Source organism: Dreissena polymorpha, chromosome 10, assembly GCF_020536995.1.
Source record: "Dreissena polymorpha isolate Duluth1 chromosome 10, UMN_Dpol_1.0, whole genome shotgun sequence".
NCBI classification, from domain to species: domain Eukaryota; kingdom Metazoa; phylum Mollusca; class Bivalvia; order Myida; family Dreissenidae; genus Dreissena; species Dreissena polymorpha.
In genome coordinates, this window is record NC_068364.1 from 33411947 (window position 1) to 33432976 (window position 21030).

Sequence of the window (21030 nt, forward strand, 5' to 3'; positions counted from 1 at the left end):
ACAAATATCACACAAACCAGTTTAACCAATCACACAAACCAGTTTAACCAATTACAAAATCAGTTAAGACCAATCACACGAACCGGTTTAACATATCAAACAAACAGGTATTAAACCACACAAACCGTAATGACCAATCACACAAACAGGTTTAAACAATCAAACAAACAGGTGTTACCAATCACACAAACTGGTTTAACCAATTAAGCAAACCGGTATGAACAAATCACACAAACCGGTTTTAGCTCGAATGGCTTCTCCTTCTCCGTCCATCTTGGAGTTGCTTTCTCTAGTTTGAACTTCTTCCGGATTACAGAGTTTGGAATGTAACCTAGAATGTAACGAAACAATCGTCTGTTATTTCATAACGATTTTAGATATTATCCAGCTATATGATATTCCATAAATGCTCTCAGAAATGCAAATCATATTTTAACTAGTCTGCAAAATCAGGGGTTTTCCAAGCCATTTTTGAAAACAGAGTCTGGGATTTTTTTTAAGCGATTGAATGGAAAATTTTGAGGTTTTAATTGGCAAAATGGAACAAATTGGATTTTTTTTATCAATAAATATTTACACATCTTAACATTTTCCGGCCATTTTTTTCGAAAAAAATGCATTTCACGCTAAAAGTCCACAGATTTGGGAAAAAAACTTCGTTAATATAACTCAGCATAATAATATACATTACAAGAACAAAATCATATTAATTATAGTTATACACTTTGTTAGATGTTTATGAATTCTTTTTAGATATAATAATCATTAGACACTTCTTTCTATAAACATTTTTGTTTAGAATTTCCAATAAGGATCGGGGCTGTTTTCTTTGAGATCGGGTCCATTTTACTGCCTTTTTAAATAGCAGGAATACCCCTGAATATTATACAATGGCACTTTGGATGTGTCCTGTGTTAAGCAATTTAAAAACTGCAAAATCATTATTATTTGTGGAACATTAATTTCGGTTGATTACATTGGTACACCGATCCACAAATTTAACTAAAAACACATTGGAAATTGACAAATGCAAATTAGTCTTCTTTTTACATCAGAAATCAACATTTTAAACCACAAAATGTTGATGACTTCAAATGATTTTACTGTATGATACACAAAAGAACACACAAACAATGTGCTGGCAATTATCATATGACAAAATGGTGATGTTTACAATCCAAGGTGAACAGGAATGAATATGTCACCTATAAGTGTAAGTATTTAATGGAAACAAAGACTGTACCAGATAAGTCTTTTGCACAAGGTTCCTGTAGCAATCACGATTAAACAGAGCATTTTTATCTTAAAAAATAGCCGTTTTTTTTCTCCTCAAATAAGAGAAATTTGCGGCTCAAATCATCCACAAATTTACAAGTTTAGGACTCTAAATCTTCACATTTATAAAAACTTTGTGACTCATTTTTTTAACAATTTTGAAAAGATTGCAAGTAATTTTTCACAATTTAAACAAGGTGGCGACTCATTTTTTCACAAATTGAGGGGCAAAAGCCGCTTCACAAAGACAAGAAAAACAAGGGACAAAATTGTCACAAAACCAGGTTTTCATTGTGAAAAAAAAATCTGATAAAGGGAGAAAACTCAAACTGAACTTTTGAAATGACCAAAAAAAATTAACCCCCTTTGTAAGTTTTTTTTTTTTTTTTTTTATCTATTTTTAGTCGTGGCGACCTTGACATTGGAGATATTGACGTGATTCTTTCGTGGGACACACCGTCCCATGATGGTGAACAAATGTGCCAAATGATTTTAAAATCTCACAATGAATGACATAGTTATGGCCAGGACAAGCTCATTTATGGCCATTTTTGACCTTTGAACTCAAAGTGTGACCTTGACCTTGGAGATATCGACATAATTATTTCGCGCGACACACCGTCCAATGATGGTGAACAAATGTGCCAAATGATTTTAAAATCTGACGATGAACGACATAGTTATGGCTCGGACAAGCTTGTTCCGCCAGCCCGCCAGCCCGCCAGCCAGCCAGCCAGCCCGCCAGCCAGCCAGCCCGCCCGCATTCGCCAATCTAATAACCAGTTTTTTCCTTCGGAAAACCTGGTTAAAAACACCTTGACAAATCACTAGGGGCTTCAAAATTACCATCTGGCAATTGCAATCACAATTAAAGTACTGAGGTCGCCGTGGTGTAATGGATATGGTGTCAACCCAGCAACCTAAAGGTCACAGGTTTGATCCCCACTGTGGGAGCGTTCTTTAGATCTCCCTCCAAGACACTAAGTACTGGCTCTAGGCTCAGGAAACTGTCACTGTGACCTAGTTTTTGACCCGGCATGACCCATATTCAAACTTGGCCTAGACATCAACTAGATAAGACTTCTGAACAAGTTTGGTGAAGCTCGGATGAAAACTACTTGAATTAGAGAGCGGACATCATGCTAAATGTTTTAAACGCACTAAGCGACCCCGTGACCTTGTTTTTGACCTGGCATGACCCATATTCGAACTTGACCTAGACATTATCTAGATACAACATCTGACCAAGTTTGGTGGAGATCGGATGAAAAAAACTTGAATTAGAGAATGGACACTTAATACGGACCGACTGACAGACAGACAAGCTCACTCCTATATATACTCCCCTAAACTTCGTTTGTGGGGGTATAATAAATAGGTTTAAACTAAAGTAATGAGGACAATTACCATCGGGTGCTATGATTGGCTCCTTCTTCAGGAGATCCCTTTCCTGTAGCAGCCTCATCTCTATCGGTCCCTTGGGCAGGTGCGACTCCAGGGACCTTATTGCGACCCCTACTTCAGACGGGTACACCTGCAGGAGGTTTTCCGAGTCAAAGAACACGAGCTTTTGTGAGTTTTCAGTGGACTCAGGTGATTGATTGGAAGTTGGTGAAGTATTCACTGACTCACCTGAAACAACAAAAAAAGAGCTATTTTACACTTTTTAACTCAGAAGCAAAGTGAAAAGGACTATGCGCAAACATCAAAAAACCAAAACAGCCTGCAAGTAACTCGCAGTCTGTTCATGTTTTATGCTGTTTGAAGCTCATCAGTATCTTAGGGTTAGAAATTAAGCATTAAAAACTTAAATCTAGGAAGAAAGGTCTTTAATTAAATTTTAATTTCTCTAGGACTACAAATGAGTCATATATCTAAATGGTGAGGCTCAATTAACCTGTGAGTTTTTTCATCACTTTAGGAATGGGGCCGGGTCCCTCACAGGCTTATCAGGGACGGCACTTTTGTCCATGATATTTTTCATTAAAAGAAAGCCTTTTCTTAGCAAAAATCAAGTTTGTGCGTAAAGTGTTGTCCCAGATAAGCCCGTGCTGGCATTAAACCCTATTTTCACAGAGAATGGTCAAAATGTGCAGTAAAGAGCAGCAAGCCAAACATCTTATTTTGTTACTGAAAAGCATATAAAATAAACAAGGGCTGTTTGTAAAATATGCATGCCCCCCATATGGGCTCTCCGTTGTAGTGACAGCCATTGTGTGAATATGTTTTTGTCACTGTGACCTTGACCTATGACCTAGTGACCTGAAAATCAATAGGGATCATCTGCCAGTCATGATCAATGTTCCTATGAAGTTTCATGATCCTAGCCATAAGCGTTCTTGAGTTACCATCCGAAGCCATTTTACTATTTCGGGTGACCGTGACCTTGACCTTTGACCTAGTGACCTGAAATTCAATAGGAGTCATATGCAAGTCATTATCAATCTATCTATAAAGTTTCATGATCCTAGGAATAAGCGTTCATGAGTAATCATCCGGAAACCATTTTGCTATTTCGGGTCACCTTGAACTTGACCTTTGACCTAGTGACCTCAAAATCACTAGGGGTTATCTGCGAGTCATGATCAATGTACCTATGAAGTTTCATGATCCCAGGCATAAGCGTTCTTGAGTTATCATCCGGAAACCATTTTACTATTTCGGGTCACCATGACCTTGACCTTTGACCTAGTGACCTCAAAATCAATAGAGGTCATCTGCAAGTCATGATCAATGTACCTTTAAAGTTTTGAGATCGTAGCCATTAGCGTTCTTGAGTTATCATTCTGAAACCATTTTACTATTTCAGGTCACCGTGACCTTGACCTTTGATATAGTGACCTGAAAATCGATAGGGGTCAACTTCGAGTCATGATCAATCTACCAAACAAGTTTCATGATCCTAGGCATAAGCGTTCTTGAGTTATCATCTGTAAACCATTTTACTATTTCAGGTCACCGTGACCTTGACCTTGTGACCTGAAAATCAATAGGGGTCATCTGCAAGTCATGATCAATGTACCTATGAAGTTTAATGATCCTAGGCATAAGCGTTCTTGAGTTATCATCCGGAAACCATTTTACTCTTTCGGGTCACCGTGACCTTGACCTTTGACCTAGTGACCTGAAAATCAATAGGGGTCATCTGCCCACCATTATCAATCTACCAACGAAGTTTCATTATCCTAGGCCTAAGCATTCTTGAGTAATCATCCGGAAACCATTTTACTATTTCGGGTCACTGTGACCTTGACCTTTGACCTAGTGACCTGAAAATCAATAGGGGTCATCTGCGAGTCATGATCAATCTACCTATCAAGTTTCATGATCCTAGGCCTAAGCATTCTTGAATTATCATCCGGAAACCATTTTACTATTTCAGGTCACTGTGACCTTGACCTTTGACATAGTGACCTGAAAATCAATATAGGTCATCTGCGAGTCATGATCAATCTACCTATTAAGTTTCATGATCCTAGGCCTAAGCGTTCTTGAGTTATCATCCTGAAACCATTTTACTATTTCAGGTCACCGTGACCTTGACCTTTGACCTAGTGTCCTCAAAATCAATGGGGGTCATCTGCGAGTCATGATTAAGGTACCTATGAAGTTTCATGATCCTAGGCCCAAGCGTTCTTGAGTTATCATCCGGAAACCACCTGGTGGACGGACCGACAGACCTACAGACCAACCAACAGACCGACATGTGCAAAGCAATATACCCCCTATTCTTCGAAGGGGGGCATAATAAAATATTGCCTATACAGAATACACATAGAATAAAAATATGGGCTCAAACTGTACAACTGCAAGTAACAAAATGGAATAAAAAATAAAATGACTATTTTAGGGCAAACAGGGCTGGCTCCAAATTGATCAATACTGGGAAAAATGGGATTTAAATGACAACTCCAGAGCAAACTTGGCTCACATTGACAAAAGCATGGCAAACTGGGAAAATAGTTGACCGCTGTAGAGCAAACAGGACTCAAAATTAAACAGGTAGAGAAAACTGGGCTAAAATATCGACCATTACAGAGTAAACTGTGCTGAAACTTAACCATGCTGAACGAACTGTGATCAAAAGTAACTAGAAAGAGCAAACTTTGCTAAAAATTGATTAGGCAGAGCGATTTTAACTTAAAATTGCCAATCAATGCAAACTAGGCAAACATTGACAAGGCACAGCAAACATGGCTCAAAATTGACCATTGTTGGAAAACTGGACCCAGGCAGAGTTGATAAGGCTAAATTTGGACAACTCCAAGCACACTGAGCTCAAATTTGACCACTGCAGGAAAAATTGGGCTAAAACTGGGCTCAAAATTGACCATCTTAGGGACATTGGACCCACAATTTACCAGGCAGAGTTGATACGGCTAAATTTTGACATGTCAAAGCAAACTGGTCTGAAATTTGACCATCGCAGGGCGAATTGGGCTCAAATTTGACCATTGTAAAGCAAAGGCTGCTAGCAATTTACCATTGCAGACTGGATGATACAGATTTTGATCATCTTATTTTAATTTAATCATTTACAAGAAAGAACATGTTACAAGCAAGTACATCGAGACCAGTTCAACATTAATACAGACTGGTTAATACTTCTATTCCTAACATTTCAGTTGCTTTGACATTTAAAGTGGCCTTTGCCTACAGTTATTAAATGCTCTTATTTTCTGAAGTGTTTTGCCCCTTGTACATCTTCATTCACTGACTAAACTTATTCCCTCCTTATAAAATTATTCTTCCATGATAATAAACTGTTTGAACAACAAATAATTTTAATAACAGTTAGATTTAGCTTCTTTCTGGGAAAACTGGCCTTCACACTTTCCCACTCAGAAGAAAAGTTGAAATGGCTTTTGCAACTCTCAGTCTGTTAAGGCCTCGTGTTCACAAAACATTTTTGCGACCGAAAATCGATTTCAACTGACATCGATTTTCATTTTTGCCTATCAACTACAATGGAAATCCATTTTCAATGACAAGCAAAATCGATTTTTGATTGCAAAAACTGATTTGTGAACACGGGGCAACGTTTTATGCTGTTTGCTGCTCATCAGTATCTAAGGGTTGCAAATGAAGCCTTTAAAACTTGAATATAGTAAGAAAAGTCTTTAATTAAATACAACTTTCTAATTGACTACAAATGCGTCAAAAATTGTATCTAAGGGGTAAAGGTTAATTAATGTGCATGAAGTGTCATCCCAGAGTAGCCTGTGAAGTTCCCACAGGCAAGCACAAGCAAATCCTGCCTTTATTGGATTTATGTTTAAAAGATACTTCGTGAAATGAAAAATTTCACATAAACAGAGTGTTACTCATAAGCCTGCGCAGATAAAATAGCCTAAACTAGGATGACCTTTACGTTCATGCATTAAGCCAAATCGACCCAGAACGAGGTTGTATAGGGAATTAGCCTAACCTGGGATGACTTTTACGCCCATGCATTAAGCCAAATCGACCCAGAACAAGGCTGTATAGGGAATTAGCCTAAACTGGGATGACCTTTATGCCCATGCATTAAGCCTAAACTGGGATGACCTTTATGCCCATGCATTAAGCCAAATCAACCCAGAACGAGGCTGTATAGGGAATTAGCCTAAACTGGGATGACCTTTACGCCCATGCATTAAGCCAAATCGACCCAGAACTGGGATGACCTTTATGCCCATGCATTAAGCCAAATCGACCCAGAACGAGGCTGTATAGGGAATGAATTAATTTACCTAAACGTTGGAACATTTATATTATCTTACAGAATTATAAATAAAACTGCATACAAACATAATGCTCTGAAAAACAACCAATAATGACAATTCCCATTACAACTTCAACAATAATTATTTCTACACTGAAGACCTTTTATTGCAACAAATTGGAAAGCCAATCTAAGACCTATTACTTAAACAAATAAGAAAGCAAAAACAAAACATAAACCTTTTATTTCAACACATTTAAAAACCAAATAAAATCCTCTTATTTCAACACATTTTAAAACAAAACAAAGACCTCTTATTTCAACACATTTGAAAACAAAACAAAAACCTCTTATTTCAACACATTTGAAAACCCAACAAAGAGCTCTTTTTAACACAATGAGACGCCACACCTTCAAATGGAAATTAAAGGACTCATGTTGGGAACGAAACTTATATTATCCATTATAAATGTGACCCAAAAATCCCTTGCTTCTATTAGCTTCTTCATAAAAAACATATTCATGTTCTATCTGTAACATACTCTTTTAATAGTCCAATTTAATAACTTCACAATTTCTTATATATTCATCATATATTTGTATTCCATTCCAGATTCATAGCCTTTGAACAGCTCTTTGAAAATCACAGAGTTTTAAACAACAAGCACATGTTTACCATCACAAGTAAAGACAAAAGTGGACAATAAACTAACATTTCTGCTAGATGACACATCATATGTGTCTTGTTTTGTGAAAGCTGGTCATAATGCATGTGCGTAAAGTGTCGTCCCAGTTTAGCCTGTGCAGTCCGCACAGGCTAATCAGGGCAACACTTTCCGACTAAACTTGATTTTCAGTAAGGAGGGACTTCCTTGAAACTAAAAATACCATATAAGCAGAAAGTGTCATCCCTGATAAGCCTGTGCGGACTGCACAGGCTAATCTGGGACGACACTTTACGCACATGAATTAAGCCCAGTTTTCTCAGAACAAGACACATATGATCTGCCAATTCATCAGCTTAAAACTCTCTATACAAGATGCATTTCAGATGTCAATGCCACAATAGACTTATTGATTGTTCTCCTCTATTATACGATAGAGTAGTGACAAGTGACCAGGGTCATCTTATGGAATTGTTGTCTTAATTGGTGTTAACCTAATTGACTGTTAGCTTCATAAATAATATAATAGCACAAATGTAGAATATGAAAATTCTGGGTTTATTCCCCACTTGAGGATCATGTTATATGAAAAATATTTTAAGCATTACAATTTACATCAATGGTTTGTAAACAAATTATTTGATTAAACATGTATGGGGTAAGATATTGGTTGAAGTTGAAAACTCCATGATTTTATAGATTTGTCATACAAAATGATCCATTCTTATAACCCTACCATAGACTGAATAAACATTAGTAGCACTTTGAAAGATTTTGTGTTTAGAGATAGCATGGTGAAACAAGAGCACCGCCTTGCGGGTGCAGACCGCTCATCTATTTTCTTTTTAAAGGTGAAGGGACTCTCAATTTCAATCACAAAGGACTGAGGGGTGGAGTGAAGAGGGGTGTATAGTGTGGGGGTGTGGACATTTATTACATTATCTTCCAAAAATGCGAAAAAAATGCAAACAAATATATAAACAAAATTCTGGGGTGTGGGGGGGATTCTTGGGTGCGATGGTTGGACGGTATTTCAAAATTAAAATAATAAAAAAAAATATTTGTGTTTTTTAACCGTTTCAAAAAAAAATTGGGGGGGGTGGGGTGGGGGGGAGAGTAATGTGTGAGGGTGTGGTGGTCATTTGTGAGATGATCTTAAAAAAAAACCTCATGATAGCATGAAAGTATTTGAAGTTTGAAAGCAATAGCCTTGATACTTTAGAAGTAAAGTGGATCGAAACACAAAATTTAACCATATATTCAAAGTTACTAAGTCAAAAAAGGGCCATACTTCCGTAAAAATGACAACCAGAGTTATGCAACTTGTCCTTTTACTGTCCCTAATGATAGTTTGCGAGTGTTCCAAGTATGAAAGCAATATCTATGATACTTTAGGGGTTAAGTGGACCAAAACACAAAACTTAACCAAATTTTCAATTTTCTAAGTATAAAGAGCCCATAATTTTGTCCAAATGCCAGTCAGAGTTACATAACTTTGCCTGCACAGTCCCCTTATGATAGTTAATAAGTGCTGCAAGTATGAAAGCAATAGCTTTGATACTGTAGGAATAAAGTGGACCTTAACACAAAACTTAACCAAATTTTCAATTTTCTAAGTATAAAAAGGGCACATAATTCTGTCAAAATGCCAGTCAGAGTTACATAACTTAGCCTGCACAGTCCCCTTATGATAGTTAGTAAGTGTTGCAAGTATGAAAGCAATAGCTTTGATACTTAAGGAATAAAATGGACCAAAACACAAAACTTAACCAAAATTTTCAATTTTCTAAGTATAAAAAGGGCACATAATTCTGTCAAGATGCACGCCAGAGTTATCTAACTTTGCCTGCCCAGTCCCCTCATGATAGTTAGTAAGTGTACCAAGTTTGAATGCAATAGCATTGATACTTTCTGAGAAAAGTGGACCTAAACGCAAAACTTAACCGGACGCCGACGCCAACGCCGACGCCAAGGTGATGACAATAGCTCATAATTTTTTTTCAAAAAAAAGATGAGCTAATAAAAATGTAAATGTCTCTAGATGCATACCATGGATACAGATTTCCCCGAGACATGTTTGGACACAGACGGTTGTACATATGAGCCGGGATTTGTGAAAACTGAACTTAACGGGTGTCCGCCATTGAAAAATGTTGTGGTGGGCGGACAAATGCTTTGCTGAATGCCCAATCTTTTTTTATAATTCTAAATTTATTAAGAATATATACCATGCGTATTTTTTTTTCAGCTATATTTAAAAAAAAACGTAGCCTCTCAAAATCCTTTCACGGGAAGAACCAATACTTTGTGTAGAATAATCGTGAATATGCGTCTGAGATGGGGATCAAACCTGAAACCTCCCTCTAGTAAGGCTGACACTATATCCATAACACCAGTTCAACCCTTCAATAAAAATTCATTTTTGCCTTGTTTTGGAAAATTGGCGCTTAATGCGTTTGCCTAAAGTGTCATCCCAGATTAGCCTGGGCAGATTGCAGGGAAGACACTTTCCTGATATTTTAATGTTCTTCTTCTTTTAAATGAAGTCTTTTCTTAGCAAAAATCGAGTAACAATGGAAAGTGTCATCTGCGCAGGCTAATCAGGGACAACAATAACATTTACACTACCCAATCATTACTGTGATACCTGTTATGACGTGACAAATTGTGCGGTCTCTTTTTAAACTTCTTGGCCTTATTAACAACCCTCACCCACATAAGCAGTCCATTAGTCACGTCCTTCCTTATCAACTTTGTACAGCACCTCTCTTGAAAAATGGGGCTTAATGCTTGTGCACAAAGTGTCATCCCAGATTAGCATGTGCAGTTTGCAGGGAAGACACTTGCCTGTTTTTTTAATATTTTTTTTTCTTTTAAAGGAAGTGTTTTCTTAACAAAAATCCAGGTACGAAGGAAAGTGTCATCCTCGCAGGCTAGTCAGGAACGACTATAACATTTACACTATCCAACCATTACCGTAATACCTGTAATATTGACCAAATAATATGGTCTCTAGTTAAACTTCTTGGCCTTAAAAACACCCCTCACCCAATTGAGCAGTGGATCAGCCAAGTCCTTCATTATCAACTTTATCGTAACCCTCTCAAGAAAAATGGGGCTTAATGCTTGCGCACAGTCTCCCAGATATGCCCAAGCAGACGACAAAGACTTATCAGAAAGGCCACTTTCTGCTTTAATGGTATTTCTTGTTTAAAAGAAGTCTCTACTTAGAGAAAATCCATTTTAGGCGGAAAGTGTCGTACCCAATACTCACATGCATTAAGCCCCATTTTCCTACAGCAAGACTCGACTACCATTACTGTATTACCTGCGATCTTGACCAAATCGTATGGCCTCTTCTTTGACCTCTTGGATTTATTCACGCCCCTAGCCCAACTAAGAAGTCTATCGGCCAAGTCCTTCCTGATCAACTTCGTTGTACCTGTGTGTATAATGTTTAAGAGTTTCTAATGTCTGTGTATTTAAGGCAGTGACACTGAACTAAACTCTATGTTTTGTATGTCATGAACTTCTATCATATTGATATTTTTAGGTGTGTTGCATATGCTTTTTTATCTCTGATTGCATTCAATTATCTGGAGAGTGATTTAAGAACCACCTTAGGTAGGGAAAATGCCCTACCCCCTTTACAGGGTTTAACTCAACCCATCAAATATATACATATATAGATCCAGCAACGTTAAGAACTAATTATAATTATATTTTTCTTATTGAAAGGGAGGAAATCAGCTGAAATGAGAATCGTACCCCTGATTATTGTGGTATTTTTCAAACTGTCTATGCATTTGTTTGCAATCTTGAAATAAATGTGTGGAAAACAACACTTTGTCGTACCCCCGTCGATGTAGATCACAAATTTTCTGTGGGTTGTGGTTTTCTCAGTGGCGTGTTTCAGACGCTGGATTACGTCCTCCTCTAGACGTTGCCGACGGCGATTGTAAATATCCAGCGAGTATGACTTCAGTTTGGTTATGTCAAGCCTTAAAGAGACAACAAAGAGTATTGTTGCTTATTGTTAAAATTGGTTCTGTGTGTATGTATTTCAAAGTGTACGAGGTCCTTCCATGCCTGAGGCTGCATAAGGTGAGGACCTTGAGTGTGTCCCAGTACTTTTACCTAATCAACTTACTAGACTCACGAAAGTCCGACAATATGTTGAAGTAAAGCTGCGATATCAAGCAATTAAGTTGTTACTGATCAATTTTTAACTTTGGTGTGGTCTTGTATTGAGGGGGGAAAGCCTGAAATTCACATGCTTGAAGGAATTGGGATTGAACCCGGTCATGTAGGACTCAGAAAAGAAGTCAGGTTTGGTCACCATGTGCACAAGACAAAACTTAGTGTAATTAATAAAGAAAGGGAACTATATCTAAAACTATGTTCACATGGAGTTGTGGCTCTTGTGCACTGCACATCCCCTTTATGATATCTACATGATTCTAGCCTATACCTTTTTAGTTTTCAAGGCCTTGGGCAGACAAACTTAAAGTATATTAGCTGACAAAAAGCAATAACTATTAAAAAACAAGAGCACTGCATAGCGGGTGCCAATGCTGGGCTGCAGTGCAGTTTTGAATAAATAAAAGCTAGTCAGAAGAATTATTTTTATTTTTTTATATTAGAGGTCACAGTGACCTTGACCTTTGACCTAGTGACCCAAAAATGGGTGTGGCATGTAGAACTCATCAATGTGCAGCAACATATGTAGTTTCAAAGTTGTAGGTGGAAGCACTTTGATTTTAGAGCCAATGTTAAGGTTTAAGCACGATGCGGACGGCAGACAGCAGACGAGCTGGCTATGACAATTCCTCGAGTTTTCTCTGAAAACAGGCTAGCTAAGAAAAGAAAGCTTATCTCTAATACATTGCACTTCCTGCAAATGGGAACATATATCCTCCTATGAAGTTTCAAGTTGATACTGCTTTTAAATTTTCAAATAAGTGAAGGGCAAGTACTCTTAAATTATGGGGGCAAGAGTTATGACGGTTGTGCACTTAAAAACAAAAAATAAACAGAAGGCAATAACTCTGAAATAATGGAAGCAAGAGTTATGGCTATTGTGCACTGCTCAGTCCTTCAATGAGATTTATCTACCTATGCATTTAAAAGCTGATACCTCATTTAGTTTTCTAAATAAGCTTCTGACAAAAGTTAAGCACACAAATTAACAAAGGGCAGTAACTCTAACAATATGGGGGCAACAGATATGGTTCTTGTGCGCTGCATTTCCCTCTCCATTATATCAATTTACCAGTGAAGTTTGAAGTAACCTCAAACAGTTTGCAAGATATGCCCTGTTAATGAAATACAACATTCCGCCTTACAGACGGCCAAACTGAAACCAGTATTACCCAGTATATCAAAGACAAAAAAGTGCCAGAGCGGGTTATCACTTGACAAACAAGATGGCATCCTCCATGCCGAGACAGGTATTTTTCATCATTTTATACCCTTTATTACTTGTATAAATTGTTTAAATGGCGCTCATTTTCTAGTCATGTCAGCAAACAAATGATAATCGTTTATTTTGTATTAATATTCACTTTAACTCGACTTTACTCACTGCAAATTTTCTTAGCCAGAGCTGTAATTTTGTGAGGCAAAAAAAATAATTGCAGTGAGAAAAAAACCTTCTTCCGCATGGACGTCCCCATCTTTTTTATCACATGATTACCCCCTCTGAGTGTAACCCCTTCACTTACCAGGTTTCACGCCTGTTCTCAAAGGTCACTGGGAGTTCACGGATGTCCTTCTGTAAATAAAATATTAAGTTTACCCTTTACCACTTAGATACGTATTTTCATGCATTTTTAGTCACTTAGAAAGTTATATTTAAGATCTTTCTTACTGGCTTCAAGTTGTTCAGGCTTCATCTCAAAACCTTAGATACTGATGAGCAGCAAGCAGGCTGTTCTGGTTTTATTCTGGTTGCAAAAGCCATTTTCACTTAGCTTCTTATGGGGGAAAGGGTTAAGATTGTCATGAAAAAAAATTATTTTGTAAACTGGCCCTGATAGACCACTATATTAAACCTTTGCCATTAAAGAAACTTGTTCACGGTATGGTAAAATGAAGTTTTTCAAAATAATTGATATGGATGAAAAAAAAGAATGTATATGTTATGCTTTAAACAAGCCAAATAACACTCCCGACGAGGAATTTTATTTTTAATAGTGTTTCTTTAATGGAAAATCATCATTTAAAATCAGTAAAATAATAATGCATTTGCAACTCTTTTCATTGATAATTTGGAAAATACGTTGAGTATTAAGATAGTGTTTATGTTCCGCAAATAAGTATGAAAGCGTGCATGGCGCAGTGGTAGCAAATAAGCATCGGCTTTAAGAGGTCCCTTGTTTCAAACCTGAGGAAGGTTTAATATTTTATTCAACTGTTTTTATTGCTATTTCTATTATAATTAAATAAGACTATTCAAAACACTAAATATTTGTTTGACATATTCAATGACATTTTACAAACATCTGTGAACACGTCCCTTTAAGTCTTTTGCTATTTTCAGGTCGCTCAGCACTTTAATTTTGAACCTGCACTTGTGTCAATTGATTAGACTGTGTCACTATATGCAATTGTCAAATGCATTTATCTTACTGTAAATAAGTATAACCAGTATAAGTGGTGGTGAATTATAGTTACCCAGACAAAGATGATTTTCCCACTAGATTTCAGAATGTTCAAATAATTTGACATACACAATTTCTTTGGACAAAAAGGTCTTGATGGATAGAAAAATAATATTAACAAATAGAATATAAATTACTAGACTTGATCACTGAAGGTGAAATTAAGGGAAGGCCATAAAGAAACAAAAAAATGACCTAATTGTGTGCCTTAAAGAAAAAAAGGTAAATTAGCCACGTTCTTGGAAAACTGGGCTAAATGCATGTGCGTAAAGTGTCAACCCAGATTTTCTTATGCAGACTGCATAGGCTAATCTGGGACGACAGTTTACGCACATGCATAAAGCCTTGTTTTCCCAGAGTTTCAATTTTTTTTATTCAACATATCTCTTGCACTAGAATTGTATACCTGCAAACTACTTACCTTGTAAGTGTACCTGCCAAGATCTAGAAGGTCTTTTAACAATCGTAAAGGGAGATAATTGACCACTGACACTGAGCTGGAAAATATCAAAGGGAGGTAATTGGTCACTGACAAAGAGCTGGAAAATGTCAATGGAAGATAATTGGTCACTGACATAGGGCTGGAAAAAAGTCAAAGAGAGATAAATGGTCATTGACACACAGATGGAAAATGTCTAAGGGAGATAATTAAAATCTGAGACAGAGCTGGAAAATGTCAATTTAAGATAATTGGTCACTGGCACAGGGCTGAAAAAAAGTCAAAGAGAGATAATTTGTCACTGAAAAAAGCTTGACAATGACAAAGGGAGATAAAAAATGGGTACTTAAACAGAGCTGGATATTGTAAAAGGGAGATAACTGGCCACAGCCATAGAGCTGGAAAATGTCAAAGGGAGATAATTGGTCACTGACACAAGAGAATAGAAATATCAAGGTGAGAAAACCCATGATAAATGTATAATAATTACATATATCTAATGGAGAAAATCAGTTTAGCTGAACACATGAAGGGGCATAATTGGCCACTGACACAGAGCTGAAATATGTCAAAGGGAGAAAAATCATGTAAATGGAGTTCATTTACATATTTGTAAGGGAGACAATATATAAATTTGAACTCATCAAAGTACATAACTGGTCACTGACAAAGACATGGACAATATCAAAGGGAGAAAATTCAAGTAAAATGGCTCACAGTTTGGCAAATTTACTCTTTTCTTTGGAAAATTCATATAATTCAAACATGTTTTCTTCATATTCAAATAAGTGAAAGTAAACTCCTGACGAAGACAAAAAAAATATATAAAAGATATGTCAATTTATTAAAAAATCATCATAAGTACAACAAAAAGAGAGAACAAAAGTAAATCAGCAGCCAGGAACTCAAAAAAGGATGCCATGATACTGACAGCAAATACCAAGCAAACATTTCCTTTGTTGTCCAACTGTAATGAATTGGCAACATAACTCAATCAGTGAATAACATTGAAATGAGTCTTGCTCTTGGAAAACCAGGCCTAATGCGTGTGCTTAAAGTGGTATTGAAAATTGGCCTGTGAAGTCTGCACAGGCTAATCAGGGAAGACACTTTCCATCTAAACTGGATGTTGGCTTAAAAGAGACTTTCATTAAACAATAAATAATCCATAAAACGAGATCGGCCTGTGAAGTCTGCACAGGCTAATCAGGGAAGACACTTTCCATCTAAACTGGATGTTGGCTTAGAAGAGACTTTCATTAAACAATAAATAACCCATAAAAGCGTAAACTGTTTTACCTGATTAGCCTTGGGGGACTGCCGAGTCTAATCTGGGACTACACTTTGCACATACATGCATTAAGGACTGGATTGGGGGACTGCCGAGGCTAATCTGGGACTTCACTTTACCTTGGGTGACTGCCGAGGCTAATCTGGGATTACACTTTACACCTTGGGGGACTGCCGAAGCTAATCTGGGACTACACTTTACACCTTGGGGGACTGCCGTGGCTAATCTGGGACTACACTTTACACCTTGGGGGACTGCCGAAGCTAATCTGGGACTACATGGGGGACTGCCGAGGCTAATCTGGGACTACACTTTACACCTTGGGTGACTGCTGAGGCTAATCTGGGACTACACTTTACACCTTGGGGGACTGCCGAAGCTAATCTGGGACTACACTTTACACCTTGGGGGACTGCCGAGGCTAATCTGGGACTACACTTTACACTGGGGGACTGCCGAGGGTAATCTGGGACTACACTTTACACCTTGGGGGACTGCCAAAGCTAATCTGGGACTACACTTTACACATGTGGACTGCCGAGGCTAATCTGGGACTACACTTTACACATGGGGACTGCCGAGGCTAAACTGGGACTACACTTTACACATACATGGGGGACTGCCGAGACTTTCTGGGACTACACTTTACACATGGGGACTGCCGAGGCTAAACTGGGACTACACTTTACACATACATGGGGACTGCTGAGGCTAATCTGGGACTACACTTTACACATGCATGGGGACTGCTGAGGCTAATCTGGGACTACACTTTACACATGCATGGGGGACTGCTGAGGCTAATCTGGGACTACACTTTACATATGGGAACTGCCGAGGCTAATCTGGGACTAGACTTTACACATACATGGGAGACTGTCGAGGCTAATCTCGGATTACACTTTACACATGGGGACTGCCGAGGCTAATCTGGGACTACACTTTACACATACATGGGATTGCCGAGGCTAATCTGGGACTACACTTTACACATGCATGGGGGACTGCCGAGGATAATCTGGGACTACACTTGGGGGACTGCCAAGGACTACACTTTACACATACACGCATTAAGCCCAGTTTTGCCTTGGGGGACTGCCGAGGCTTACCTGGGACTACACTTTACACATACATGCATTAAGCCCAGTTTTGCCTTGGGGGACTGCCAAGGCTAATCTGGGACTACACTTTACACATACATGCATTAAGCCCAGTTTTGGGGGACTGCCGAGGCTAATCAGGGACTACACTTTACACATACATGCATTAAGCCCAGTTTTGCCAGAGTGAGGCTAAAATATTTGACAAACAATGAAGACAGATCAGCATATATGATAAGGAAACTTACTGAAGGCTATGGACGTTTTTGTCTGACTTCGAGTATCAACATTATGTTATCTTTGAGGACTTTATTTACATATTACACAATCAGGTCTCTCAGATTGTACTCGTAAAAGTACTTAAGTACTTGTAAATGTTTTGAAGACAAATACCCCACTCCAACTTTACAGCCATCAGATTCAATAACAATTGTGTGCAAAACATTTTGGCACTCTTGAACCATTCAAAAATATAATATTGTCTACATAAAAGTCTGTATTACTCAAATGCTTTGTCTCTTGCGATGTGTTTCTTGCTGTTTTGGGTAAATCCATCACCTCAACAGATTAAGAATTAGGGAATCTTTCAACAGTTACTGTGCGTATTTTGAAAAAAAAGCATTTGACCAAAAACGGCAGGAGAGCGGACAAAAGTAGTTCTGATGAACTGACTGACACATTTGTTCATTAGCAAAACATTAAATATTAACATCCCTTTCATTAAGAGTTGCGGATAGTGGGGCTTAATGGATGTGTGAAGAGTTATCCCAGTTAAGTGAAGAGTTATCCCACCACACCATTGAAATACATACAAGCAGCACTCTGGGAAAGTGGGGCTAAATGGATGTGTGAAGAGTTATCCCAGTTAAGCCTCTGCCTTCCGCACATGCTTGTCAAGGACAACTCTTTCCACCTTTACTGGATTTGGTTAAAAATGGACTTCTTCCTTTGAACGAAAAAATCCATAAAAGTCAAAAGTGTTAATTGTCCCTGATCAGCCTGTGTGGACTAATATTGGATGACAATTTAACCACATGCATTAAGCCCAGTTTTCCAGCAGTAAGGCTCATTTAAAACACCTTGCACATAGGTTGGTGCAAATATAGTGTTGTTGGACGGTGCTCTCTGAAAAGGGGGTTTAATGCACAGGCTAATCTTGGTGGCTAATGACACTTAATGCACATGCATTAACCCATTAATGCCTAGCGTCAAGAAAAAAGGCCTTGGCAAACAGCGTAGACCTAGATGAGACCCCGCATGATGCAGCGTCTTATCAGGGTCTGCGTTGTTTGCTTAAAGGAATTTATGTAAGTTATATTATACATACAAAAATAAATATACTAAACATCCCTAATTTTGGAAATAAATTGATCCAATTTAGAAGGATGGGAGAGTCCACTAGGCATAAATGGGTTAAACCACATTTTCACAGATCACAGCCCATATATATGAGGGCCAACTCTGAGAATGTGTTTCAAGTGGGCTTGCTGCTTGAACAATTGCAAACTTTCTGCAGTTGTTATTTCACTTGAGGCAAAGTGGTCCATTTGGTCCAAATGTCGTGTTGTAAATGTGTAATGTAAACATGCACTTAAATATTGGAATGCAGATGCATAATAAATTATTCATCAACTTTACAGTCGCACAGGATACCTGCTGAAATTCCTTTTAAAACTTCCATTAAACAAAGAACTAAATTTCCATTGTAAAACCTCTCACAGAAAAATTAAAAAAAGTCTTACACTTTTAAATGTTAAATCAGTTGTTTAAATTCTATTTGTAGTCAAACCTTTAAAATAAATCAACCTAATTTTGTCCTACCTTTCCATTGCTTAAAGAGGCTAAAACCGTCAATTGAAACTGGAGATATTACAAATGAAGATACCAAGAGCATAGCATAACGGGTGCCATTGCTCAGCTGCGAAAGCTTGTCGGAAAATAATATTTTAAAATTTGTTTAGAGGTCACAGTGACCTTGACCTAGTGACCCAAAATTGGGTGTGGCGTGTAGAACTCATCAAGGTGCACCTACATATGAAGTTTCAAAGTTGTAGGTGCAAGCACTTTGATTTTAGAGCCTATGTTAAAGTTTTATATTAGAAGTCACAGTGACCTTTACCTTTGACCTAGTGACCCAAAAATGGGTGTGGCGTGTAGAACTCATCAAGGTGCATTTACATATAAAGTTTCAAAGTTGTAGGTGGAAGCACTTTGATTTTAGAGCGAATGTTAAGGTTTATGTTAAAGTTTTATATTAGAGGTCACAGTGACCTTGACTTTTGACCTAGTGACCCAAAAATGGGTGTTGCGTGTAGAAATCATCAAGGTGCATCTACATATGAAGTTTCAAAGTTGTAGGTGCAAGCACTTTGATTTGAGAGCCTATGTTAAAGATTTATATTAGAGGTCACAGTGACCTTGACCTTTGACCTAGTGACCCAAAACTGAATGTGGCATGAAGAACTCATCAAGGTGCATCTACATATGAAGTTTCAAAGTTGTAGGTGGAAGCACTTTGCTTTTAGAGCGAATGTTAAGGTTTATGTTAAAGTTTTATATTAGAGGTCACAGTAACCTTGACCTTTGACCTAGTGACCCAAAAATGGGTGTGGCATGTAGAACTCATCAAGGTGCATCTACATATGAAATTTAAAAGTTGTAGGTGGAAGCACTTTGATTTTAGAGCCTATGTTAAAGTTTTTTATTAGAGGTCACAGTGACCTTGACCTTTGACCTAGTGACCCAAAAATGGGTGTGGCATGTAGATTTCATCAAGGTGCATCTACACATGAAGTTTCAAAGTTGTAGGTGGAAGCACTTTGATTTTAGAGCCAATGTTAAGGTTTAAGCACAACGCCTACAGCAGACGGCTGACGGCGAGCTGGCTATGACAATAACTCGGATTTTCTCCAAAAACAGCGGAACTAAAAAAATAAAATTATAAACTTTAACAAACTTTAACTGAAACTGCATTGTACGAATTATACATGTATAAAATTAACATTTTGAAAATTATCAACAACAGTGTCATAAATTGTTTCTTTCCATTCAGAATTGTGTTAAAACAATATAATTTATGTGTTTATCAGAAACACTATGTCCCCTTTGAAGCCGCTTTGAAGCTATATATTTGACCTTGAAGGATGACCTTGACCTTTCACCACTCAAAATGTGCCGCTCCATGAGATAAACATGCATGCCAAATATCAAGTTGCTATCTTAAATATTGCAAAAGTTATGGCAAAATGTTAAAGTTGGAGCAAACAAACACACAAACAAACCAACTAACAGACAGGGCAAAAACAATATGTCCCCCACTATAGTGGTGGGGGACATAAAAACATTATAATTTTATTATACAATTTAGTATAATGACACAGTTTTCCAACTTTGAAGTAAAATAATGTTGAGTAAAACAAATGTAATAAACTTCAAATAAAATTGTCCAAATGTCAATAATCAACATCATTGAAGCATTTAAAAGTATTTTAAGAATTTCGTCAATTTAAAATGACTGCACTGATGGTTGGAATAGTTAAATCAATAGATCCAATTACGATTAATTGGCCATGGTCATGCAATACCTTATGTTCAATAGTATGATTTTAAAGTCACCAAATTCTTGAGACAAGCTTAAGTATTAGTATTTTTATTCTTAAATGATAAACTGGCTGATTTTTCTACAAAGCTTTTTTCTGGGAAAACTAGGCTTAATGCACGTGCATAAAGTGTTTTCCCACATAAGCCTGGACTGCACAGGCTGATCAGGGCGGACACAACCCACATGCATTAAGCCCAGTTTTCCCAGAATGATACTGCATTAAGCCCAGTTTTCCAAGAATGATACTGCATTAAGCCCAGTTTTCCCAGAATGATACTGCATTAAGCCCAGTT

The 21030-nt window shown here is 37.6% G+C and overlaps 1 protein-coding gene across 2 annotated transcripts in view; it reads right to left on the reverse strand.

Annotated features, from left to right (window-relative positions):
* LOC127847191 (uncharacterized) overlaps positions 1-21030 on the reverse strand; it is a 214989-nt gene that overhangs the window by 113405 nt on the left and 80554 nt on the right. For both annotated transcript variants that reach the window (XM_052378915.1, XM_052378914.1), the window contains exons 24-29: positions 14728-14803; positions 13368-13417; positions 11500-11645; positions 10973-11086; positions 2683-2907; positions 237-331 (exon numbers count right to left, since the gene is read on the reverse strand). In XM_052378915.1, coding sequence (XP_052234875.1) covers positions 237-331; positions 2683-2907; positions 10973-11086; positions 11500-11645; positions 13368-13417; positions 14728-14803 — 706 coding nt within the window. The remainder of the gene's footprint in view (positions 1-236; positions 332-2682; positions 2908-10972; positions 11087-11499; positions 11646-13367; positions 13418-14727; positions 14804-21030) is intronic.